Source organism: Engraulis encrasicolus, chromosome 17, assembly GCF_034702125.1.
Source record: "Engraulis encrasicolus isolate BLACKSEA-1 chromosome 17, IST_EnEncr_1.0, whole genome shotgun sequence".
Lineage (NCBI taxonomy): Eukaryota > Metazoa > Chordata > Actinopteri > Clupeiformes > Engraulidae > Engraulis > Engraulis encrasicolus.
Window position 1 is genome coordinate 21,475,290 of NC_085873.1, and position 27,831 is coordinate 21,503,120.

Consider the following 27,831-nt stretch of genomic DNA (forward strand, 5'->3'; position numbering starts at 1 on the left):
CTCTCTCTCTCGCCACCCCCTTCTCCCCCCTTCTCTCTCTCTCATGTTCACCCACACACAGTGTTGTGTGGTGGTAGTAGCCGGCAGACTGGTGGGTCATGCTGATCAGAGCTGATAAACCTTGAGCTATTTCCTGTGACCGAGCAGAGAGAGAGACCGGCCAGCAGCAGGCAGGATGCCGCAGTGAGAAACACCATTCACAGCTCAAAGTGAAACAGAAGCCAAGGAAGGAGGCCGAAGGGAGCGGAAGGACTGCAGTCGACCACTGGGCATTCTTGGAGAAGGAAAGGATCGAAGCCTCTGGATGAACCATGGATGACAGAATTACATTTTAAACCTTTTATCTCTTTTTTTTTTGTTTCACCCCCTTTTGTGGTGCTCACACAGCAGCAAGAGGGTTCCCTCCAAAAAGATGGCCTCCCACAACAGAGGTCAGAAGAAAACATATGTGTCCACTTTCAGCCTGGACCTCAAGTCTTCACGGGCTCCACACTCCCCACAGGTGGTCACAGTACATGTGGGTCGAGGGTCGGAGAATGGGGCTGTGGTGAAAAATATGGCTATTTCAGACCATGGCCGAAAATCACACACCACAGGTAAGATTACTGATTTCTAATTCAATTTTGTTTTTTATTCATTTGTTTGGGGTTTTTTTTTTTACTGAAGGTGTTTTGTCTTGAGGGAGTTGTTGCGTCTCCTTTGGTATTTTCATAGGCTACTTAGTCTTGCATTCCAGAGAAATGGGCTGTGTGTTAAAAGCAACAACAACAGGAAGTCTATGGAGACGCACACTGGGGGGCTTTGACATTAGCATGCATCATCACAACACTGCATTGTCATAAAAGGAAGAAACATTCAAGGCCATTGTAGTCCAGATGTGGTTCAAGTTGCATTGCACATTTGGTTGGTTGTTTTGGTCTGTTAATATTCAGTATAGACACACATGTCCCATAGCATAGTGCAGGGGGATTCAATTATATTTCAACGAGGGCCATTTTTTCTAATTCCTCCCAGTAAAGGGGCCGAACTATAAGTATGTGTTATGGTTGCTGACTGTCAATGAAAAAAATATGGGAGACTTCATTGAAGTGGAGGGTCTGGGGGTCCTCCCCCAGAAAATTTTGCATTTCTTAGATGTAATTTCCTGCATTTTAACGTCCCGTGTCCCGTTTCAGCACGATAACGGAGCCCATACTTTTATCTCTAAATTCCAAAAAACAATTCTGTATTTGAAAGGGCTTGTGGGGGGCTAGAACCTTGCTGTCCAAGGGCCGCATCTGGCCCCAGGGCCGCCATTTGAATAGTCCTGATATACTATATAGTAGAGTAACTTTATATTTTGTGAGCTTTAAGTCAGGATTACCTGTGATCCACAAAAAAAGATAATTGGGAATTAGCTATGAAACTTTGTTTTGCCTTATGAACATTTTGGATGCACAGTAAATAGTGAAATGAGAAGTGTTAAATCCTGCCTTCTATTTTGGTCTGGCAACTTCACGTCTTTGCATGTTGAAGTTCCCCTTTGATGCTGTTGTGGCGTGCTCAATGGCCGTGAAAGTACGCACATTTGTCTTGTCTCATTATGTAGGGAGAGAAAGGATTCACTGATTACCATTCAGTTCATGTGTGCGACTCCTTTATCTCCGTACTGAATTACTATTTTAGATTAACGCCCCGAGCGAAACTTTAAGGACAGAGGCACGGACGCCAGCTCTACCTTCTCCTGTCTCATTATTGACAGCATTTACTGCCAAGACAGCAGTGTGATGGAATAGGCCATCACTAGGGTTGTTGGTGCGCTCCTCTGACTGTCATGCCAACGAGCCTGGCTCTTTGGTGTAGTGGCAGCACTGTATTGGAGTGGCCATCACTAGGGTGGTTGCTGGGCTTTGACTGTCATGACAATGGGCCTGCCCTGGCTCTTTGGGGTAGTGGTGGGAGCTGCAGTGTAGTACACCTGAAGGTCTGGGTTAAAGTCTCGGTGAGACGACTCCTCGTCGCTGCAGTGCCAAAAAAATTCCAAAAACATATTTCCAACAGATGATGGATGTTGATGATGTATAGGCCAATTCATCATAACCCTTTTTAATTAGCCTATTATTTTTCTTATTTGACAGACAACACAAGGCCATTCAAGCAAGCAATGCAAAATCATATCAACATGAATAAGACCGTGGGCATGGTACCAACCCATTGAATAGTAGGCTATCCATGAAATACTTCTCATTTATGCTCATTTTGAAGGCAGACACCTCCACGTCTCAGTAATGACAAGGCCCAAATATGACCCTTCTGTAAATTAATGTTTTCTTTTTTTCTTACTTTTGTGACATATGTTAGCTGTTTCTGCATATGTTGACCACTGTCGTCATTTATTTACGCATTATTGCTGTCTCAGCAAACTAGAGGAGATAAACGACTTGAGGAAAATCAATGCATTCTTTCCTGCATGTTGTGTTTATACTCTGCCTCTTATTTGCTCTGGAATAGTAAACACTCCTCCGGCCTCGAAAGCAGCAGAGCGGAGGTCTACATCTGGGCTGCACAAACAGCAGCAGCCGCAGCAGGAGGTGAAACATGCGATCAACAGCCCGTTGGCCACGTTTTCAAAGAAAAGCCCCACCACCACCACCAGGGAACAGAGCAAGAGAGGTACGGTATATGGCAAAGAGAAGACCACCAGTGAACTGCAGCTTGACATTTTTAATACAACGTCCTGCCTGGTTTGCTGTTGTTGTTTTGTTGCAAATGAAAGTTCCCTCGTAATGTTTATCCTAATTTGCACACATCATTTCCTCTCAGAATAAACACAATTTACAAAAATGCATAAACAAATAAAACAACAGAAATAAACCTGGAACATGTATCAATAGGAATATATTTGTCTAGTCAGGTGATCTGAGGCTTGAAGGAAAACAGTACGATATGTGTACAGCGCCTTTGATGTTAGTTAATTGTACACAGACCATTTCTGGGAAACAGCCACTCGACCAATGAACTTATGCCATGCCCACTCCACCAGAGAAAGTACTCCACCCATGATCACGTGACCTCATCAATGGTCACGTGACCACTGTTCCATTGGGTCTGATTAATCAGGCCCACTTCTTTTGTTTTACCACCTGTCTCTAATTTCAGTTGCTACTCCAAAGACCAGAGCCAGCATCAGCACAGGTAAGAACGGCAGCTCTAGTATGTTGCTTTTGTGCATGTTCCTCTGAAGACCTTTTTTGGTGAAACAGACAGATAGGTTGATTTTTGAAGCGTGGAGTTGTGTTTTATTGTGCGTACATAACATTTTATAAATTGTCCATTCGAAGACCCTAGATTCTACCTCTTTCCAATTGAAACAATTGGCAATCTTTTAATGCCAAATCAAATGATCACAGCAGAGAGGGGAAGCACGATTGATCCAGCTTCAAATGATCCCCTTCAAAATTTTACAATTAAAATACCACATAGAGATAATTAAACTGGGCCTACCTTAAATTACCAGGGTAACAGTGGTTGTGTATTGTCAATTGTTTTAATGTTTTTGTCTGTGTGTGTGTGTGTGTGTGTGTGTGTGTGTGTGGGGGGGGGGGGGTGTTTACAATGAGTTTTAATTGTACATGGTCCCTAATAAATTGGAATTGAATTGCAATTGAATTGAAACCCCTCCACTCAGACCCTGCAGTAAAGTTCCAGGAGGCTCCTGAGCAGGTGGAGGTGCGCGTTGGAGAGACGGCCCAGCTGGCCTGTTCCTACAGCTCTGAGGACCCTGTGGCATCCTGCTGGATACATAACCTAGAGCAGGTACACTACACTAAGATGACAGCAATTTTAGAGTGAGGAGTCCGCACACTTAAAATCTTCTAGGAAACGAAGAAAAAAGGATTTTAAGTGGGTGGACTCGGTCAGCCTACGTCCTGCACCTTTTCCTGGGATGTGCAAAGTCTTAACCTTCAACACCAAGACGACAAACAATAACTGTGCTTCCTAATGTAACAGAGGCCAACGAGCAGAGTGTGGCATGGAACGTTAGTAAACCGCCCTTCCGAAGCCTCATGCCGTTTGGGTAGCGCTGAGCTTTTGTACTAGTACGTATTGTGCTGTGCCTCCCATGCCCGAACTGGAGCGTTGACTAGGAGGTAGCAAGTTCAAACCCCGAGTGGGAGACTACCAAGGGTGTTGGTTCACACTTTTTGGTTCACAGCTGCTATTCATAATCGTCTATGATCTACAGTAGCCTACATTCAGTTGTGAAATGAGAGGTGTTAGATATGTATTTTGGTCAGGAAATGGCACATTGCTTGTTAAAAAGCTACCGTTGTGGCAAGTTCAGTGCCTTTGAGTGCGCATGGGAGAGATTGTAGGTGCATGCTGTTTTGCCTTGCAACAAATCGGGCCATTTATTTTACACTTCACTTGTGAACTCTTCCATGTGGCCAAAGGGCTTTGTTATGTCAGCTGATTTAGTGAATAGGCGTGTATAGCGTATAGCTTCACAAGCCTGGTTGTCTATTATTGTTTATAAATAGGCTTTAATAACCTGGCAAATATTGGCACTCCCCTCTCGCGGAGCATGAGTGACTGCACAGGAGGTGCAGGTTTTGCCTTGACACAATTGGGGTCATAGAAATGTGCAAAGCTGGCCCTGCCATCGGTCCTGTCCATAATGAAGCCTAAAAAAAGACCAAAAGAAAAAAGAAATGTGCAAAGCTGAGCTGGCATGAAAACGGGCCCTTGTCACTTGATGTCGGACACGCTCGAAGCAGGTTAAACTGCATCCATTAGTCTGTTTTATTTTTCAATACTAAGGGGTCGTTGGCAGGCTTCTGATGAGGTCAAGGGGGTGTTGGGAGGCTTGTGATGAGGTCCAGTGGGCGTTAATTCAAAAAACGTTGAGCAGTACTGCTTTATAATGTCATTGTAAAGGCTAATTGAAAAGATTTGGTGTGGACCTAAAATGTGATGTAAAATGCCTGTACTGTATGCCATCTCCATGACAGCCTGTGGTCAACGAGGCCCGGTCCTCTGTGAACTGCGAACAGCAAAGCAGTAGCCTGAAGATCTCCGATGTCAAGCCTGAAGACGCGGGAAGTTACACACTCTTTGTGAGGAACAGGAGAGGCTCTACACAACACACCATCCAACTCAGCGTCGTCGGTGAGGAATCCTGCCATACATTCTGCCCTTAGGCATCATGCCAACATTGAAACTGACGAAAAGGGCTTTCAATGTATTGGTATTAGGTTGGATATTGCAGAACTGCCCATTTTGACATGGCAATATCTCAAACAAAACACATTTGGACCATTCAGCTTTGTCACAAGATAAAGGAGTTGTTATGAAGACCAAATTCAGTCTAAGCTCAATTTGGGCAAAATATGTTAGTTACTGCACTTTGCCTTTGTATGGTGCTATTGCCCTCTGGGCCATTATTCAGTTTCAAGGGAAGTGGGGGTTTGGGGATTCGTGTGAGGAAAGTACAGATCTGTAACAAACCATCTATGGTCTGGCGAGTCGACCAAGCTTGCGGCCTGCAGATGTGTAAATTGTTTGTTGGAGAGTTCTCTTATTTGGCCTGGAATGTGTTCAAAGGCAAGAAGTGCTGGATTTAGAAACATACAAGCACAATTCATTACATTGCATTACATGACACACAACGATCTAAAGTGATTTACACTTATTTTAAGTACAGGGTATTGGTTACAGGCCCTGGAGCAGTGTGGGGTTAGGTGCCTTGCTCAAAGGGCACATCATCTATGGAGTGTGGTGGGGAGTGGTAAGGGTGGGATTTGAACCTGCAATCCTCTGATCTAAAGCCCATCTCCTTAACCAATATGGCCATGGCTTCCCCACTCTTGGCTAATTAGGTAGATAATTTTAAGTGCCCTAGACAGAAGGAATGTATGGCTAAATAGACAAAAAGGATACATGACCGGGGCCTCTTTTAGCCATCGGGGGTGGGGGTGGGTCCAAGTTTAATCAGTCGGGCAGTCATGGGTAAGCGGTTAGGGCGTCACACTTGTAGGCCAAAGGCTGCTGGTTCGACTCCCGACCCGTCAGGTTGGTGGGGGAAGTAATTAACCAGTGCTCTCCCCCATCCTCCTCCATGACTGAGGTTCCCTGAGCATGGTACGGTCCCGCCGCACTGCTCCCCTGGGCTGCAATAGTGGGCTGCCCCCTTGCACGGGTGAGGCATAAATTGCAATTTTGTTGTGTGTGTTGTGCTGTGTCACAATGGGAGTTAGAGTTTCACAGGTGGGCTTTCAATGCTTGTTCCCTCTCTTCATTTCTCTCTTTCCTCTTCTGAATCTGTCCAGACCGACCCGATCCTCCAGCCTCCTGCCCTTTCGTGTCCCAGCTGAAAGTCAGCTCCCTGACCTTGTCCTGGTCGGGCCCGTGCTACGACGGTGGTTCCGCCGTGACCGGATACGTGGTGGAGCTGAAGCGGGTGGGCCCAGGGGAACCGGGAGAGTGGACGCAGCTCACCGACCAGTGTCGGAACACGTCCTATCGGGTCCGCTCTGGCCTGGAAACGTCAGGGGAGTACCGCTTCCGTGTGAGGGCCTGCAACGCTGTGGGAACCAGCGACCCCAGTGAGGAGTCTGACTGTATCAAGATGGAGGCCAAAGGCAAGTTAGCATGGATGTTTATAGGGAAAGTTACAGTACCATTGATGTCTGCAGGGCAAGTTATCTTTGATGTCTGCAGGGCAAGTTACCTTTGAGGTTTACAGGGCAAGTTGCCCTTGATGTTTGCAGGGCAAGTTATCTTTGAGGTTTACAGGACAAGTTATTATTGAGGTTTACAGGGCAAGTTACCATTGATGTCTGCAGGGCAAGTTATCTTTGGTGTTTACCGGGGAAGTTGCCCTTGATGTCTGCAGGGCAAGTTACCCTTGATGATGTCTGCAGAGCAAGTTACCCTTGATGATGTCTGCAGGGCAAGTTACCCTTGATGTCTGCAGGGCAAGTTACCCTTGATGATGTCTGCAGGGCAAGTTACCCTTGATGATGTCTGCAGGGCAAGTTACCCTTGATGATGTCTGCAGAGCAAGTTACCCTTGATGATGTCTGCAGGGCAAGTTAAAAAGAAGTGTGGGTGATGCGCGCACATCCAGTAAAACAGGTGCTGGATCAAACAAACGTGCGTAAAGGAAGAAAGGAAATCTGCACACTGTTACTGCTCACCGATTTATTTGAACACAACGTTTCGACCTCAGGCGGTCTTCGTCAGGTGTATAGGTGACCTGGCAAGTTACCCTTGATGATGTCTGCAGGGCAAGTTACCCTTGATGTCTGCAGGGCAAGTTACCCTTGATGATGTCTGCAGGGCAAGTTACCCTTGATGTTTACAGAGCCAGGGTGTGGGTGTTGAAACGTGGGTTTGCTAGTAGTGATAATCTAAAAGGGAGAAGGGGTTGGTCTAGACTCTAGAGCAACTCAGCTTTTTTGAGTGAACGCTCCCTGGACCTCATCATAACCCCCCTTAAAATAAAATGGTCTAATGGCCCCCGTTGGCAATTAAAGCCCCTGGGGGGCTGTAGAGCCCTGTTTGCAATTTTAGCTTGGTTAATAAAGAGACATTCTGTTCTTTTAAGTGATGTGTCTTCTTCAATGTTTCTGTCCCCTCCTGCAGATGGTCCACAGGAGGAGTCTTACGTGGATGTAGTTATCGACACCAAACATGCTGTCAAGGACCACTACAATGTGCATGAGAGGCTAGGAGTGTGAGTAACATACCATACAGCAGGGGGAATTGTTTTTGGTCCAAGGGCCACATTGGGTTTAGAATATTGACCAAAGGGCCAGATGTTGCAGGCAATGTGCCCAGGTCAATAATACGAAATGGTGTACGCTAATGGGTCATTCCACGCCAAATCAACAAGTGCCCGCGCACTTAGGTCTCAAAAAATTCTGAAAATATTACCAAGCGTACCCATGGTACTTAAGAGAAACACTGTTAATTTATTTGAATGTAAGATGTATACTCTCTGTGTTACAGCCAATTTTACTGGGGGAGGGGGGTGCCCATTTTGTTCACACTCTTTTTTTTGTCAAAGTTCACAAGCCCGTAGCTCAAGAACTAAACAATGTAGGAAGCTCAAATTTGGCATGCTGGTACATAGATAGGAATAGTTTGTTGCAAAACTGTCAGTTTTGGTCTGTATGATCCTGCATCGTCATAGCATTCCCTCAAAGATGATACAAATTGTACTGGAGTTTTTGGCTGTGCTCTGTTTAGGCCTTCAGAAGACATATTTGTGCCCAACATAGCCTCTTGATTTTTTCCCCTTGTAGAGACAAGTAGGAACACTCTCATAAAAAGCTATAGCAAAGCAGTCATTTTGGGTGTCATTTTCAGAGCTCCAGAACCCCTTGTGGGATTGTCCACAGATTTTTATTGTATTTTTTTTCTTCATTCTCCATGAATTCTTCTTTTTAAAAATGTCAATGAGACTTGTCTTATGTGATGTTTTCTTTTGTAATTTCCAACCTGAACATGGGCAACATGCACATTGAGAGCAATATGTTTTCTATTCGTTTCTTCCGATGCAATCTGCTGGTCAAAAAAAGTAACAACATGACTCCTTGTGCCTGACCTACTGTCTCTTTTGGTGTGCGAACCTGCTCCCACATTGAACACTCCTGAAATCATTGAAATTGAAAGGGATACCTGCACCCCTGCACAGGGACTCTCGGGTGATCATGTCTGGGCAAAATTTGCATTTGATTATTTAGTCTTTACATTAAATGCTATCAAAATCATGTTGCTCTCTTTTTGCATTTTGCCCATGTTCAGGGTGGAAATTAAAAACGAAAACATCACATAAGACAAGTCTCATTGGCATTTTTAAAAAGAAGACTTCATGGAGAATGAAGAAAAATATAAAATAAAAATCTGTGGACAATCCCACAAGGTGTTCTGGTGCTCTGAAAATGACACCCAAAATGATTTGTCAGACTTGTGAGGTCTTCTGGTCAAACACTGATGGGGTTTCCTTTCTATTCATAGATTTTTATGGGAGTGTTTCTACTTGTATCTACAAGGGGAAAAAATCATGAGGCTATGTTGGGCACAAATATGTCTTCTGAAGGCCTAAACAGAGCACAGCCAAAACCTCCAGTACAATTTGTATCATCTTTGAGGGAATGCTATGACGATGCAGGATCATACAGACCAAAACTGATAGCTTTGCAACAAATTATTCCTATCTATGTACCAGCATGCCAAATTTGAGCTTCCTACATGGTTTAGTTCTTGAGCTTACGGGCTTGTGAACTTTGACAAAAAAAGAGTGTGAACAAAATGGGCACCCCCTCCCCCAGTGAAGTTGGCTGTAACATGGAGAGTATACATCTTACATTCAAATAAAGTAACAGTGTTTCTCTTAAGTGCCATGGGTACACTCAGTAATATTTTCAGAATTTTTTGAGACCTAAGTGCGCGGGCTCCTGTTGATTTGGCGTGGAATGGCCCTAATGTAAATTGTCAGCTATGTCATTACTGCACATTTTAATGAAAAGTATTTATAGGCTATGAGCCGAGGGGTCGACCGGTGCCATCTGGGGGGAGGAATGCTAGCAATGTTTTTTGGCAAGGTATATCCCCCCACTAGTAGAAAAAGCTTGATAGCAGTCATGGGGTGGTAGCGAAATCACTTTTTTCAGCTCTTGAAGTTACTACCCCCCTATAATAAATACTGTTTTTTAATATCGGCTGTATATGTAGTTATGGCTTATGTTGGGGGTATTGCCAATATCCTATACCATCGTGCTTGTTATCACTGGAAAGGGGACCTTTCAGGCTTTCATTTCAGCCCATTAATGAATCTGTCTGACATACACAGAAGCCACAGCACGTCATTAAACCAGAAATAGCTCCCATTTTCACACAAATTGTGCCAAAACTGTGCACTTTCGTTTACATCTGTGGCATGAAAGAACACCAAGGACACCAAAGTTAACAACCTCAATACTCAGGGCACTCTACCGATTCAGAAAATGTATAATATGCCCATGCTATCATTTAGTATNTGTCTGTGAGACCCTTAAATGTCACTTGTGCAACCAGCAAAAATGTCTTCAAAATCGGACCCAATAGCATGGACTAATACAATGCCGGTATCACTTTACTTAAACAAACTTTGTTTATACTGTAGTTCATATGTGAATGTACATAACATTCACAAGTTGTTAAAGTATTCAATTATTGTAGTGCAGTCTTTCTCAAAGTGGGCCGGAAGCCCCCCTAGGGGGGCGCGTGAAGTCAGAAGGTTTTTCTTTTTTAATACTTTTCTGCTTTGCCATTAAGTCACTAATATTTAGAGAACATAGGCCATACTGTACGTGTATATCAGGCTCTAATAAACTTCACGACGGCCTATTTATTTGTATTTTCGTAACCATTTTGCTCGAGGGGGGCGCAGACAGACACCCTTCCTCTGAAGGGGGGAATGGCACGAAAAATTTGAGAAACACTGTTGTAGTGTATGTGAAGAAATACAATCTAGATGGTAGGCCCTGGAATGATAGGGCATTGGGTAACACTTTACTTAAACCACTCAAATATGGTATCTCATTAACAGAATTTAGATAAATGTTCATATACAACATTTTATACAGGCTATTTCATAAACAAATAGACTGAGACCCTATACAAGGGGTTACAAGCCAATAAAGAAACATGTTGCAAAGGGAATATGTTTAATGAAAGAATAGTTTCATGTAGATTTATATTATTTCGTCGTCAGTACTCTTCATCTTCCATGTCATCCCCTTCATCTAAACTGTCTATGGTTGCCTGGTTTCCGCACACTCTCAGTTTACACATGTCTGTGCACCTGAGGCCATTTACCAGACAAACACAATGATGGCTAGAGCATTTTGTAGTGCAGTTGCACGAAAGAAGGTCCAGGACAGCTTGGGATATTGTCAATATTCTATACAATAGCGCTTGGTATTACTGGAAAGGGGACCTTTCATTCTTTCATTTCAGTCCATTGCTGAATGTTTCTTACACACACAGAGGTCACAGCACTTCATTAAACCAGACATAGGTCACATTTTCTCACAAATGTTGGCTAAACTGTTTGATTTCGTTTATCTCTGTGGCATGAAAGAACGCCAAGGACACAAAATTACACAACCTCAATACTCGGTGGACTCGGAAAATGATAATATGCCCATACAATTATTTTGTATATGTTTGTGAGGGCCTAAAATTTGACTTGTGTAACCACCAATAGTCTTCAAAATAGTAGCCAATATAGCAGGTAATTAGCTGGAAATATCAGGCCTTTTTTCCTGCCAATGTTTGTGCTGACATTCACAGAGGTCATTAAACCAATAATTTCTCGGCCCTATCGTGGCCTAATGGTAGGACACTGGTCTACTACGCGGCTGACCCGGGTTCGATTCTGAACCGTGCCCTTTGCCGACCCTCCCCCATCTCTCCCTCCCAACTCGCTTCCTGTCACCTCCTTCACTGTCCTGTCTCATACTTGTATAAACAAAAAATAAAGGCTTGAAAAGCCCCCCCAAATACTCAAATGATCACTCCTGCCAATTTCAATATGCTGTTGTATTGCTCACATTACCCTTGACTTGTCAGTACCCGGAGATGCTGCATGCTGCTATTCTAATGGGGGCAGATTTTGTTTACATTTAAAAAAAAATCTTAACATGGGCCTACTCCAAATATTTTCCCAAAAGGTAACACCTGCCCCCATTACAATGACCAGGATCTTGGAAAAGGCTGAAGAAAAAAAAATCTCTGGTACTGACAAGTCCAGGGTAGTGTGAGCATTACATGCATGTTGAAATTGGCTGGCGTTATCCTTTAAACCAGTAATTTCTCACAAATTCCACCTCAACTGTATGATTTATGTTGTCCCTATACCATGGGAAACCATCAGGGTCACAAAACCAAATGATTTTAAAAATCTAGGCATGCTGTTGATTCAGAAAATGTATAATGTACCCATACAATATTTGCAGGAGCCTTTAAAAGACCGTAATGATCCTCAAGGCCCTAATGACCTATTTTCTGACCAATTCTGTAATATCTCCTTACAGACATACATACAAATGTTGGATAAAAAGAAAAATGAATGAATATATGTATGTATAGTGTATATACATACAGTATGAATGTATGTGCATAAGAATGTATAAATCCGCTTTGAAATGGTACTGTTGTCAGTAAATGATCAAATTGCACATACAGCACTGCTTAATAATAGACATATTGTCCTGCCAGACATTTCACAGATTACTGACCAAAAGCTTATTGAAAGAAATTGTATGTATGTACAATGTAATATGGTAGCCCTTCCCCAAATGATAATTTCAAAGGCTAATTTTTTGCCATACAGCAGGGGTGGCCAACCAGTCGGAGACCAAGAGCCACATTTTGTAATGTGTCACAGCAAAGAGCCACATCGGCACACAAACATCACGCGGGCAAACAAGCGCACACCCACCAACATGGGCATCACCCATCCTTCTCGCACCACAGACCAGCAACAACATACACACAGCAAAAAGACACACAACAACACGGGCATGAACATCAACCATCTCTTCCTTTCACACACACACACACACACACACACACACACACACACACACACACACACACACACACACACACACACACACACACAGTGTCAAATTGATGTTACACTCCAACTAAATGGCCTGACTAAAAGACAATCCTGAATATAAGATGACCACCACCCCTTTTTTACTGCTTCAATTTTTGGGGGGATATTAGGTTTTTTCAAGATATTTTTTTTTGTTTGACATAAGAAGACAACACTGGTCAAAATTCTGTTCATAAATTCTTTCACATTTTAATAAAACACAGCATATCACAGCATAATTTCCATAAGCACTCGTTATAACAGCACAAATATAGTTAAGCGGCATAAAGATTCCCCGCCTCTCTTCATTCGGGGGTTAGACGCACACAGGCACATCTTGCGCACAGATGACCATTGGATGTCTGGCGACGACACCATCCAAAACTTAACAAGGTGGTTCGTCAAATCGCCGTTCATTTTCCATAATGTTTCAGCGAGTGCTGACAATGGGCCGGGGGAAAAACACAGTTTTCCTTTTGAAACTAAACTGAGCGCGGAGAAGCGAGAAGTCGAGTCGATCGGTTTCCCACCTTCACGCTGTCTGCCCGCACGGCTTTGTCAATGGCTGAGACTATAACAGCCGACATTCATAGCGAAAACAAGGATAAAACATTACTTTTGGCGCTATTTTGTCTATAGCCCGCAAAAATGAGACGATTTTAAACCAAAAACATCCTTTCACATTTAGGCGGCGGGCCAGAAATCCTATCTTGCAAGTTCGTCGGAGTGATCAGGTGGCAACTTGGTTTTTGCTCATATATATCCATCAGAGTGCATAAATCAATATTCTAAGTGTTGCCATCATCAGAAGTTGCACATTAATATAAAAAACAAAGGTTGAAATAGTGATGTTTGGTAATGAAGGAATGTAATTTAAATTAGCCTCTTCAACAAGAAAAGTGTCACCAAATAAATTTGAAGTGATCCACAAGAGCAAAACTTCACATATAAGTGTGTATTATGCCTATCAATATTTCTTTATGGGTGTAATGGCAGTCAGGCATAGCGCCACCATGTGGTAGGTAATTGAACTGCTTGAAATGCACTGCAGCTACTGTTTATTCCATATAGGAAAATGTGGTGAAGTTGATGTGTAGATTCTATTAAACATGGCCTATGAGTGAAATGGCAGTCAAGCATAGCGCCACCATTTGGTAGGCGATTGAACTGCTTGAAATGCACTGCAGCTCCTGTTAATTCCATATAGGAAAAAGTGGTGAAGTTGATGTGTAGATTCTATTACACATGGCCTACTTTGCGAATGGTTTGTTGATGTCTTGTAAAATAAGGAAATTGTGTGGTGACAAACGTACCACAGGTAAACCGTTAATTGTTAATTCAACATTCATTGCCCGACATGAATGATAATTAGCAGATCATGGCTGATTGTAATTATGAACACAAAACACATAATCACAACTTAGTTACTGTCTTTTGCCTTTGCATGACTCTTTCACTCAAGACTGATAGACACAAGGTAGAATACAGTAGGCCTAATTGCCAATTATGGGCCAAAGGTTTTCACAAAATTGAAAAATACAAAATTCTCATTCTCAACATTTTAAGTAAGACTCTATTATTAGTTGTATAGTATTATTATGATTTATAATTATGATAATTATGCAAATATAAAAATATAAATCCAAGGTGGTCACAATTTTTCAACATGGCCACCCTCTCCACTTGTAAAAAAGGCCTGGAATAGTTCACTTAATGATGCAAGCATGCAATTTGGCACAACATGTTCAGAATCCACTCTTTGAAAAAAGGGTGCTGGCCTCAGGGAATTCCAAGATGGCACCACCAATGACTCCTTAGCCTATATTAACTGATTTGCAGTACAATTATTTTAAGACAAAAAATCACTATCCTATCATACAGTCTGACCAAAAAGATCTGCTATTTTTGCACGATGGCATTTTTAAAGCAAAACGACATAAATATTAGAAGTGTAGTCCTATAACAAAATCTTAAAAAGAACTGTGTAAGGCTGGACAGTGGACAAATAAGACATGTAGCATTTGCATCCGTCTGAGCCATTCTCTACTCTCTGTAATGGGAGACCCAATTACCCAGAACACTTTCAATTAGTTTCCTATCCCCAGTTAGCTGGATTTTCTAACTAGTCTTGGCCTTATCAGCAGATATATTCCAAAAAACTTTGAACAGCCTCATTTCCCATCCTCCGACAAGTCAAGTGGAGTGTACTGACTACTCATTGGTGATTTGATGCAGTGGTGGCTCCACTGAGGAAATTGGCAAAGGTGTTGTTATCCAAATTGACAAGTTGGGGGAACCCACAGCTATTTTCTTGTTAACTACACAGCATTTACAGTCCTTCCATTTGGGCCAAGTTGTACAGTAGGTAAGGACATTGGAATGTTTGGCATGATGCTGTGCTGGAAACATGAGACCCTACATCTCAGATAGAACTGATTGTGTTTGATATCTTTGACCAAGTCAACTTTGATGATGTTGGGATTTTCCTGAGTAAGTTGGGAGCTGTATATCTTTTGCCATCTGCATCAGACTTGGTACAACCAAAACTCTCTCTGAATGAGATAGGACTACATGGTCCTAGGAGGAAGCCAATAGCCACATCTTTTCCCATGCTAAATTATGGTAAGGTAAACTCAATTCTAGATGTGCAACATTTAAGGCTGATGTGTGGCCAAACCCAGAGCCTTCAATTAATTGTCATCCACAAACTTTACAACACAATTGCACAAGAGAAGGCCTAATACATGCTGTTCTGCCATGATTTTACATGCTGTGATGTGGTCACAGCCTTCAAAACCAATGATAAAGGAAAGTTGTTGAATAAGAGATTCAGCACTGCAGATTGTATGAGTGATGCGAGCCATTAACTATTTTGCAGAAAGGCCATGTGAAGACATCCCTCCAACAGCAGCAGCACTGATACAACACACTACATAATATGCAACAACACACTACATAATATGCAACAAATCAAGCAGAGTGCCTGTGGGTTTTGAAGCATATGCCAACCAGAACTCAAAGAAATGAAATCCAACTGACGGGAGGAGATTGGCAAAGAATGAACAGGGCAGCCATTGCAAAGAGTAGTAAAAGTTTGTTAAGTGCGGCAGGTGCACATGCCTCAGGCTTGGTCTTATATGCATAGTCTAGTGAAGTTGCACATGTGAAGTACAGTTCTGCTTAATCCTTTTACTTCAGTCCTGTCAAGATTTTGACATTATATTGTGCAGTTTTAGTATTTGTGACTGATGTTTTTGAATAAGAAATCACATATCCTTTTCAGACTGTATCATGTATACAGTATTGTTCTTCGGTAATTTGTTGATTTCATTGAAGTAATTGCATAACCTATATGTTAGTTAGCATTAGTAATTGTTGGTGGAGGGGATAGCATCTCGAAACGTGTGAACAATGTTGTTGTTTCAAAGAGTATATTCTAATGAACAAGGGTCCAAAATTGCATGCCAAAATTTCATTATGTGAACAGTTCTTGGTCTTCTGAGGTGAAAATGGTGAAAATGGTGGCCACTTAGGATTCTTTTGGTGGCCATCACACTTTTTAAAAGGGTGTATTCTATAGAACATTTTGTGCCAAATTGAATGTTTACATCACTAAGTGAACGATTCTTTGCCTTATTTATAAGTGGAGAGGGTGGCCATATTGAAAGCAGTGGCCATCTGGATTTTATCAAAGGACAATGCTCTTCTTTCAAAAATGGGGTGCGTTTCCGCAATGATAACATTTGCAGTATTTCATGCTATCATAATTAAGCTATTCGTGGCCTCATTATAAGTGCAGAGGGTGGCCATCTTAAAATATGGCCGCCAGCTTGAATTTTCTGCGCGGCCAAGGGCATTTTTTTTAAAGAGTGCACACTAATGAACATTTGTGCCAAATCTATACATGCACTTTTCGGTGCACTTACCGGTATATACAGTAAATAAGGTAAAAACCGAAGTAGCGCCCCCTGTGGTGGCCAAGGGAGCAGGTTTATGCCCTGGCAACAGACAGATTTGAATTCAGCACCCCCAAATTGACCAAGTACACATATTTTTAAGTTGCCACTAAGAGGTCACAACAAAACTCATTTTCCAGATGAGCTATGATTTCTGGTCCGCAGCCTATGTGTCATATTTTGGTGTTTTCTTCCATCTTGAGTCTAGATTGTAAAGTATATGTATGTTGTTTGATAATTCAACCAATTAGCTGTCATGTTTAGAGAAAAAACATGGCTTGAAGTAAAGAAACAGTCCAAAACCAGCATTTTAAGTCAGTTTGAACTAGCCCCCTGCACCCCCAACCCCATACACACACATACACACACACACCAAGTCTTCAGTTTCATGGAAAATGTTGTTACAAAGCAATCTGTAAAATGTTATAACTGAACAGGAACGAAAACTTTAAAACTGTTTCTACCCATAAATAAGCAAAAATGAATATAGCGCCCCTTGTGGTGGCCAAACGTGCAGGCTGACGCCGTGGCAACAGGCAGATTTGGATTCAGCACCCCCAAATTGATCAAGAAAACATGTTTTTAAGTTGCCACTAAACGGTCACAACGAAACTCATTTTCTAGATGAGCTATGATTTCTGGCCCGCTGCCTAATTCGGGTCAATAGCCATGTGCACTCCTTCTAACAGAGTGCAGAGATGGCTACGCAGCACAGAGATTCTCGGCATCTCTGCTCCAGACAGACGCCTCTCTCTTGAGCAGATAATCATTTGCACATTTATTACCGCCATATCCGAGCGATAGAATTAAAAAATATGGACAGTACATTTTCTTGACCTTATTGAGAGTTGTATTGCCTTGAGGAGTGATGGCCAAATCTTTCAGGTTAAAATGTTGCCGCTATTTTGTCTAGTAACCGAAAGACGCGGTCACTTTTTAAAGCGCTATTTTTAGAACGCTTAAATCACGTCTTGTATTTGGGCTAATGCAGTAACAAATTTCACACACCAACGTGATCATTCAGGGCACTTTAGACAAGGCCTACTACACCTACCAACAAGACCACAGGGCACTTATTTGTCACAGTTCTAATCAACTTTGTGTGCGCAATTCCAATGCATATTGCCTATGGGACATAAACACAAACTTGGACATGAACGCAAGAGCCGCAAGACACCAGGCAAAGAGCCGCATGCGGCTCGAGAGCCGCGGGTTAGCCACCTATGATATAGGCCTACTACATAGTAGATTACTTTTTTCAGCACTTCTCTGTTATATTCTCTTACAGATATTTTACCAAAGGTTGACTAAACAAACAAAAAATAAGTTTGATTTCGCTTCCTTGAAGCAGAGAATAGTCCTCCTACAATGGTCAAATGGCACATAGACAGTCAACTGCTGAAATAACTAGGCCTATGGTCCTTGCAATGACGTAAGCCTATAATATTCATTGATGAGTACGGTTCCTTTTTTTAGAACAATTATTTCCTATTGCCTAATGGACAAATGTATTCATTCATTCATTATTTCTTTCATTTGATTAGGACAATACACACTAATCAATACATCAGTTAAAAAAACATCAATATAAATATGTTGGTATTTGCATAGTTGCCAAATGTCATCCGTAGTCCTAAGGCAGGTAGCCATAATAAAAAAAACAATACTGCATTACAGTAGACATGACATTTTACCACAAACACCAAATATATCCAGAGTAAAACAATGTTCATACTATTAATTAATAGGAGCAGGTCTGGTTTGTTTTCAGCCACTGTTTACGGGTGATTTTGAAGATGCTGATGTTGTCACATAGCCTGGCCACGCCAAACCCCTAGGGGCGTCTAGATTTCTAGGCTAGTTGTCACACAGTCCGATATGAGCATGGCTGAACAATAGAAGGTGAATTTCGATTTTGCCACCGTGACATATCCTAAAGAAAGTGGTCAAAAATTGCTCAATTAAACATATACACAACACTGCTGAAACTAGGGCATCTCAAATTCCCTCCAACATTCAATATGGTAGACGTTTCTGAAACTATTCCAAATATTTTATCATTAACATTTATCCACCCTTACCCCCACCTGCTCTACAGTATCTCACCCCCACTCCTCTCCCCACCCTACAATGTCTTATCTCCCCATCCCCCCTCACTTTCCTTTAAGCCCCCCCCCCCCACCTACCCCACTACCCCCCACTCCACAGTGCCCCCCCCCTCACCTACCCCCACTACCCCCCCCCCCACTCCACAGTAACCCCCCAGTCACCTCCCCCCACTCAACAGTGCCCTCCACTCACTCTCCTCCACTACCCTGGCCTTGCCCCCCACCCAACAGTGCTCCCTCAATTGCCCCCACTCACCTCACCCCTACTTCTCCCCCCTTGCCCCCCCCCTAACTCTACATCTACTGTACATACAGTGCCTCCCCATGCCCCCGCTCATCTCTTTTATCTCCTTACGTCTTATGTCTCCTTACATTTCCTTACGTCTATAAAGAGAAAGGACAGAATTGGACTTAAATTATGTCATATTAATGGTCATTATGGCCTTTTAAGGCTGTCACGAATACATTTTATGGGTATATTATACTTTTTCTGAATGAGCAGAGTGCCTGGAGTATTGAATTGATTGGGATTTGTGTCCCTGATGTTTTCCCATGGTATAGGGACAAAAGAAAGCCTACAGTTTAGGCGACATTTGTTATTATTATTTCTGGTTTAATGAAGTGCTGTGACCTCTGAGTATGTCAGACAGATTTAGTAATGATCTTAAATGAAGGCCTAATGCCAAGCAGTGATGCCAAGCAGAAACTTTGGAAGGAAAAAGGCCCAATACTTCCAACAGATGACCTGCATGTATTGGCTATTATTTTGAAGACTTTTGCTGGTTGCACAATTCAAATTTAACGCTCTCACAAACGCATACAAAACAATTGTATGGGCATATTATACATTTTCTGAATCAGCAGACTCCAAAGAGTATTGAGGTTGTCCAATTTTGTGTCCTTGGTGTTCTTTCACGCCACAGAGATAAACGAAAGCAGACAGTTTAGCCAAGAGTTGTTGGAAAATGTTAGCTATGTCTGATTTAATGAAGTGCTGTGACCTCTGTGTATGTCAGACAGATTCACCAATGATCTTAAATGAAAGCCTGAAAGGTCCCCTTTCCAGTAATACCAGGCACCATGGTATAGAGTATTGGCAATACCCCACGAAATGAGCCTGAACTAGACATGCATCCGAATTCAAAAATGGAATTTAATAGAGGGGGGTAGTCACTTCAAGAGCCGAAAAAAGGGGTTTCGCTACCACCCCGTGACTGCTATCAGGCTTTTTCTAGTAGTGGGGGGATATACCTTACCAAAAAAAATTGTTAGCATTCCCCCCCCCCAGATGGCACCGATGGCCAAAATATGGGGCCATGGCTCAAGGCCTATTAGATGTAGCCTATGTCCTTGGCTAATCTTAAGCTCACAAGACACAAGTTTTAGGTAAGAAATTTTAAGAATGTTGAGTAACCTTATGAATTTGTCTTTGTCCTATTTGTAGACTATTCTATCTTTTAAATGCTCTCAGTCTCCGGGCCAAATGAAATGGCTCATGTGGCCCCCGGGCCTGAGTTTGCCCACCTCTGGGTCTACAATATATGCAACCTTTTGGTCAGAGCCCAGGTCTGCTCTGTGCCTACCTACAATAAACTTAAGTGATGTGTACTTAAAAAAAGGAAATTGGGTGTAATGGCTTGTACACAGGGGCAATTTCCAGTTCTGTATTTTAACCTTTTTAACTCTTTGGTCTTTAGAGGGAAATTTGGACAGGTGTTCAGACTTGTGCACAAAGAGACTGGTCGAGTGTGTGCAGGGAAGTTCTACAAAGGCCGTGGCTCCAGAGACAAGGAAGCAGCCCGGAAGGAGATTGAATTGATGAACGAGCTCCATCACCCCAAACTGGTGCAGGCCCTCGGAGCTTACGACACGCGCTCGGAGATCGCCATGATCATGGAATAGTGAGTGCATTTGCCATGTAGTTGAAAGTGAAAGCCCAACTGGGAAACTCCAACTCCCATTGTCATTGTGACTCAGCACTCCACAGCACACAAGTGAGCACTGCACACAACGAAATTGCATTTATGCCTCAACCTTGGCAAAGGGGCAGCCCCCAAGAGCGCCCGAAAGGGGACAGTGCGGCGGGACAGTACCATGCTCAGGGTACCTCAGTCATGGAGGAGCACTGGTAAATTACTCTCGAACCAGCAACCTTTGGGCTACAAGTCTGACGCCCTAACCGCTTACCCACAACTGCCCTGCCCTTGCATGCAGTGAAGGCATTTGCCATGTTGTTGCATGTAGTGAGTGCATTTGCCATGCAGTTGCATGCAGTACATTTCCACACAGTGCATTTGCCATGTACTGTAGTGGCATGCAGTTTTTGCAGGATTGCAGTTTTTTCGTCTCTGCAACATAGCATTCTGAATTAAAGAGCAGGGTTTTTTGCTATATATTGCTCTTTTCATGTCCAAAACCCTGCACTCATTGCACCAATTCTCCAGTAATACTGTAGTAAAAACTTAAGTTTTGATACTGCACCATAATAAAGTTACTGTACTGTATTGCAGGAAAATGTGTTTTGTACTGTGTGATGCAGACTATGGCTTTTGTTTTCTGAAGTTGCCCAGAAGATTAAAGTGTAAATGGGAGCAAAAGCAGCATAATCTGAGGACTTGGACAATGGACGCTAACCAATGGTACCCAAAGTCAATCATCTTATCATGTCTGCAGTATCGCAGGTGGAGAGCTGTTTGAGCGCATCATGGATGACAACTTTGAGTACACGGAGCCCACCAGCGTGCGCTACATGCAGCAGATCCTGGAGGGGATGCAGTACATCCACCGCAAGGACATCGTCCACCTGGACCTCAAGCCCGAGAACATTGTATGTGTCAACACCACCGGTTCACTCATTAAGATCATCGACTTTGGGCTGGCCAGCAAACTAGGTAAGGTTTGCACATGCTGTTTTCAGGTGTGTGTGCGTGTATGGCAGTCATAGTGGTGAAGTACTTGGTGATGTGGTTAACATGGGATATAGGCCTATGTAGAGTAGCATGGATACTGTGTGTTGAAGCTACCTTATGTGCATTATACAGTTGTGCTCATAAAAATAACAGTGCCTTCACAAAGATGAGTAAATGTCGAAATTCTTCCAATAAATTGCACTTTAATGACCAAAAATGCTGCTAAGTTGAATTTGCAATAATTTGTTAGTTTGTGCGGAACATCTTTGAGTTTCCAAAGACAGATGTCAACACTGCTTTTTTTTTGGAACATGCCATTTCTCCACTTTCTATGAAATACTATGACATTGAATTACTTTTCCCCTTTTTTTGCTTTGGAATATAATGTGTAGTGTAGTACAGAGTCCCTAAAGCATTTTTGGTCATTAAAGTGCAATTCATTTGAAGAATTTCGACATTTACTCATCTTTGTGAAGGCACTGCTATTTTTATGAGCACAACTGTATGTACTGTATGTGTGTTCTGTAGGTCTTACATTTATCAAACTACTGGTTAATCTACACAACTTGATGCATTTTTTACAATCTGGAGTCTGAAGTTGTACTTAGTTGTGTTGTTGCTGATGGTACATGTGAAACTGTGTTTATGTAATCTTGGTAGCCCATCCTGCAACCTTTCTCTGACTCGATGGAGTAGATATTATCTGTGTGCTTTGTTTCTATAAACAGGAATTGGGTTGGTTTCCCCCTGTTTGGAATCCGGTACTCATAGCTTGAAGGCTAAACTCATCTTAAACTATTTTGGCACATTTCAAAGCGTGAATGATGTTTTACTGTAAGGCAAGATGAGGTGTAAACCACCACTACTCATCAAGTGCTGCTAGAGTGCAACTGTTCTGATGTTCACACACACACAAGAGTTTACATTTATAGACGGCATGCAAAGTGTGAATCACACCTTTACGGTCTCTGCTACCGTATAACTAAACTGTGAGCACTCTTCATGTAAATGTTGGCAACCATCGTGCTGGAGCCCTATCTCACGCCTTTCGTAAAGTCTTCACGAAAATAATATATTAATTTTCGTGGTGCATTCACGTTATTGCCCGCCTTTCGTTATGTCTTCACGAAAATAATAGATTAATTTTCACAAAATTCACTTGAATTGCCCCACTGCTGCTATGGTTATCCAAACGTCTGCAGGGGTGGGGAAGGGGTGCTGACAGAACACTGTAGATACACTCGGGACTCACTAATTCGACGCCCTTTCGGTACTTACGCCTTATGTCCCCTAAACCTAAACCTAACCCTAACCCTACTTAACCCTAAACCTAACCCTAACCCTAACCTTAACCCTAAACCTAACCCTAAATTGCTTGTTTGAAATGTTTGATGGCTACCGAAAGGGCATCAAACTAGTGGGTCGCTAGGCAACATTCGGGCAATTCAAGTGAATAGGCAGCGTGAAAAGTAATCTATTATTTTCGTGAAGACGTTACGAAAGGCGGGCAATAACGTGAATGCACAACGAAAATTTATATATTATTTTCGTGAAGACTTTACGAAATGAGTGAGATACGGTTGTGTGCTGTTGCTGATTTGGAGTGGAGTTTCTCTGTTTTACATAAAACATCAGCTAAATGCGGGTGGTATCCCTGGTGTCTACCTTTTATTGTGGCATTTCTGACTACTTTTTTTTGTTGGAGACAGTGCACCCTTAGAGCCTGGCCTACAGTATAACAAAGCTGTGTGTGCGCTCTGTAAACGTTGGCAACCGCTGCGCTGTCCTCAATTCAAAGATGCCTTTCTGTGTGTTACACAAACATCGACTTAATTCTGGTGCAATCCATGAAATTACTTGACATTTCTCTTTTCCATGGGTGTTGCTGACTGCAAAATTCTTGCATATTGTTTTTGACCCCTCTGTGTTTGCCATTCGAGATCAAGCCCTAGTTTTCACTCTTGTGCACTTCAGGCACTATGTTTCAGTGTGTAATTAATACGCCATACACTCTGAAACATGAACAATTAAGTGCAGAAGTGCACCGTCTAAGACAACCTATGGCTTATTTTCCTCCAGATCCACACAACCCCCTGATGGTGATGCACGGCACCCCAGAGTTTGTGGCCCCGGAAGTGATCGGCTACGAGCCTGTGTGCCTGACCACCGACATGTGGAGCATTGGCGTCATCTGCTACATCCTGTGAGTGCTACACTGTGCACACTACACATCTGCACCGAATCCTTAAAATGATATGTGAGAGTAAAAAGGGGTCGGTACATCTGCACCCAATTATGGACTGAGCACAAATGCGTACCAGCCAGTCACTTAAACATTTTAGTGTGTTTTTGTTATGACTCTTTCGGTTATTGTTCCCTCCGGAGTTTGCTCAGCGCAAAAATAAAAAGCCTGCCTGTTCCCACCACTCCCCTCTAAATGATTAGAAAACAAACACATCCTCACTCTTCCTCACTACCTCACTAGCATTCATGCTTAAAACATTACCACCCCCTGCTGTTGAAAATGGAGACTTGAAGGGAAATGTTCTGCCATTCTGATATGACCCGAACACCAGACAAGTGCACTATTCTCATGTCTCATTTTACGCTGTAGGTGGGTGGGGAACCTATGTCTTGAGGGCTGTTTGCGGTCTTGTCCGGCCCCCAATATGATTTTAATGTTATGCAGTTTCACATGAAATGACACGTTTTGTAAAGAAGAAACCTTCTTTTGCAATACAATGAAGTTATTTAAGTTTCAGGGGACCTAGTGAAGGTGGGGTCTGTAGTAAATGTGGCCACTTTAAATCTATTCCTAAAGTGCAGGGGGAAATCCTGGTTTGTGTCCATAGTACGGCCCTAGAGATGGCCCTCGAATGAAAATCATTCCTCACCCCTGTTGTTATAGTCATGTGTAAGCTGAAGTTCAGTTAACCTTACTGTACTTTTTGTCAACCATGTTCCACTCTTCCCTCGTTCCAGGCTGAGCGGCGAGTCTCCATTCCAGGGGAACAGCGATGCAGAGACACTGGCCCTGGTAACGGCAGCCAGCTGGGAATTCGACCCCGAGAGCTTTGAAGACATCACGGAAGAGGCCAAAGACTTTATCCGAGGCCTGCTCAAAAAGGACAAGAGGTCAGTCATGTGGAGCCATTAAACGCTTGATTTATGGGACCCATGCCTCTAGAGAAAGCTCCTTGGCTCACTTTGATCTGTGAATGGATGGACATTTGCTTGTAGGCCAGGGTCTAAATTATCACCAGCCAACCGGCCAAATGCTGGTGAAATTAGGGCTGAAACCGGTTGGCGTTTTAATGTCTGTATACCCCAATGTGTGAAAGGGTTTTTAATATAACTACAACCTCAACTCGGAGGAGAGTGTTTTGGATTAAGTCAGTCATTCTATGAAGCCTTAAAAGGAATAACCAGATGCTCCCCTTCTATTTCTTTTTGCTGGTGAAATTTGTTTGGCTGGTAGAAAAACAACTAACTAGCCACTTTGACCCACTAGTGAGTGAGTGTGGCTAGTAAGATTAACATAGCCATTTTCGCTGGTGATGAAAAAAACGCCCTGCTTGTAGTTCTAGAATGTCCTGTGAAGAGGCCCTGTCTCACCCCTGGATTGAGTTCTTCTCCAGACCTAAGCAGCGGACAACCAAGTCCCTCAACAAGGGCAAGATGAGAAGGTTCCTGGCCAAACGAAAATGGAAGGTAACAAACAACGGCTGTATTTCTTGACTTTCCTCAATTTGGGCCTATATTAAGACGCTGGTTCAGGAGTAAACCAGGTTAAGTTAAGAGGTAAATTATGTAATGGAAGAGCCTGGAGAGGACACCAGGCTCTTCTATTAGATGATTTACCTCTTAAGCTAACCTGTTTTTCTCCTGAACCAGCTTCTTAGTATACCCCTCTAGATTTGAAAGTGTAGATATATTAGGGCAAATTTTTACATACACGGAATTTGTTCATTTAAATACAAATTGCACAATGAAATAATAATGAAATTGACATGTGTTCATTGCATCGAATGACAGAAAGCTGGAAAGGCTGTGTTGGCCTTGAAGAGGATGGCACACCTCTCTAGTAAAGCAGAGTCTGGACCAGAGTCTCCAAACTCCTCAGCTGATGGTAGGATTACCATCTTACATTACATTACACTTAATTGACGTTTTCTTTTATCCAAAGCGGCTTATCGTTATTTAGGCACAGGGTATTGGTTACAGGCCCAGGAGCAATGTGGGGTTAGGTCTCCAGAGCACTTCAGCCCTGGATGAAGGTGCTGGTGCGGGCAGGATTTGAACCTGCAACCCTCTGATCTAAAGAGCAGCACTCTATCCATTGAGCCATGGCTTTCATATCTGTGTCTCTTCCATACAGTACGTCTTGGACGAGACACTGATGGCACAGTAACATGACCTCCCTGTGCCAATTTGGGGGTGGATTGGCTGTACAGCCACTTTTCGAACGTATACATTCATTTCTAACTATGGTGCTCCTTATTGTTAAAGCTCTACAATACTTGTTCAGTCTCCCGCGTAGGATACATGTTGTAAGGAAAGGAGAAATGCAGTGCAATATACTTCTACTTCAATTTACTGAAGTGCATATACATACTTCTTCTGTACTGATGGTGGTCAACCAAATTGTACCACACACTGATATCAAAAACATGTTTTTTTTTCTAGAGCTGAGTCTTAGTCCAAAAGCAGAGAAGGCCGTCCAGTCCCTGGAGAAGACCTTGAGGAGTGAGCCTCGTTTCCAGCTCGCCCTGAGCGACACCACCCAGCCCAAAGGCTCTACCGTCCGGCTCATCTGTAACATCCAAGGTACAGTAAGGCTGAAACCTTCAGGGTTGCTGAACATATGCAAAGCATAAAGCGAAAGCTTGAAAGCCCAACTGGGACACTCCACCTCCCATTGTCATTGTGACTCAGCACTCCACAGCACCCGTGCAAAGGGGGCAGCCCTCAATGGTGCCCGAAAGGGAGCAGTGAGTGCGGCTGGACAGCACCATGCTCAGGGTACCTCAGTCATGGAGGGGTATGGGGGAGGACACTGGTTAATTACTCCCCCCACCAACCTGGCGGGTTGGGAGTTGAACAGACAACCATTAGGCTAAAAGTGAGTCTGATGCTGGATGACCAGAAAGTTCAGTATACTTTCCAAGTTTTATTTTGGCGCCCAGTTTTGACCCACCTGCCTCTTCCTCAGTCAAACTGTACTGAGAAAATAAAATACCTTATCCCTCAGTTTCATTGGCTCACCTACTGTAGATTGCCCAAGTCTTCTCATTATGCTTAGGCCTATACTCTGATCATACGGTCATCTTTTGAGCAACTTTTGAAACTGGTTGTCTGAGGCATGTTGAAATTAGCTGGAATTCTCCTTCAAACCTATTCAAATCAATTGTTTTGGCATTAAAAATGGACTTTGAGCTTAACTCTGATGTGGTTGACCCCAATGTTCACAGGCTACCCTGACCCAGAGGTGGTGTGGCTGCAGGACGAAGAGCCTGTAGCGGAGACAGAGCGCGTTCAGATCGAGTACGAGGAGGACGGCACCTGTACGCTCATCGTGGCCGACGCCGAGCCAGAGGACTCCGGGATATACAAGTGTCGCGCCAGCAACAAGCTGGGGGCAGCTCTGTGTTCCGCTCGCCTCACAGTGGAGATGTGAAGGACTTCTGAATGTGAATGGAGATGAATGCTAGCCGCAACATTACTGTGGCCCTGGCCATCTCCGTCATGTTGTGACAGAATTCGGAAGCAGTTTGTTCAAATTGTGGTCCAACTGAAGGACTAAAAGAACACGACTGGGCCGTGAATGTGACACAGCTAAACTGTATGATCCATGATCTTTTAACCACAGGTGAAGCTTGATGACGCATGATTAACACGTTGTACTGGGATTTCAGGGGAAATCTTACAATTTTGTACCACCAGTTTTCTGGGCATCCATATTTCCACATCATGGTTCCAGTTTTGATGCTCATCCACAGTTGCTAAGTTACTGTCGTCATGTAAGATTCGCATGGAGGAACACAGAGACACAATTTCATAATAATCAGTATAATGTATTTGAACACCTCACATTTCTTAATATATGAAGATCACATGTTCATAAACTAATGTTTTTTTTATATGAAGTAATAAGTGCACTTTGTATTGTCAACTGACCAAATAAAGATATTTTCAATGAACTGCCTGGTGGTGTATTGAGACAT

General features: G+C 42.9%; 1 protein-coding gene across 1 annotated transcript; it reads left to right on the plus strand.

Annotated features, from left to right (window-relative positions):
- On the plus strand, window positions 1-27,807 carry LOC134467943 (myosin light chain kinase, smooth muscle-like). The gene is made up of 15 exons (XM_063221953.1): window positions 1-596; window positions 2,491-2,652; window positions 3,139-3,174; window positions 3,668-3,795; window positions 4,992-5,148; window positions 6,309-6,620; window positions 7,627-7,717; window positions 20,396-20,599; window positions 21,372-21,589; window positions 23,687-23,810; window positions 24,590-24,742; window positions 25,189-25,318; window positions 25,643-25,736; window positions 26,294-26,434; window positions 27,079-27,807. The coding sequence occupies exons 1-15, from the start codon at window positions 413-415 to the stop codon at window positions 27,282-27,284; spliced, it is 2,340 nt and encodes a 779-aa protein (XP_063078023.1). The 5' UTR covers window positions 1-412; the 3' UTR covers window positions 27,285-27,807.
- The last annotated feature ends 24 nt before the right edge of the window (window positions 27,808-27,831 follow it).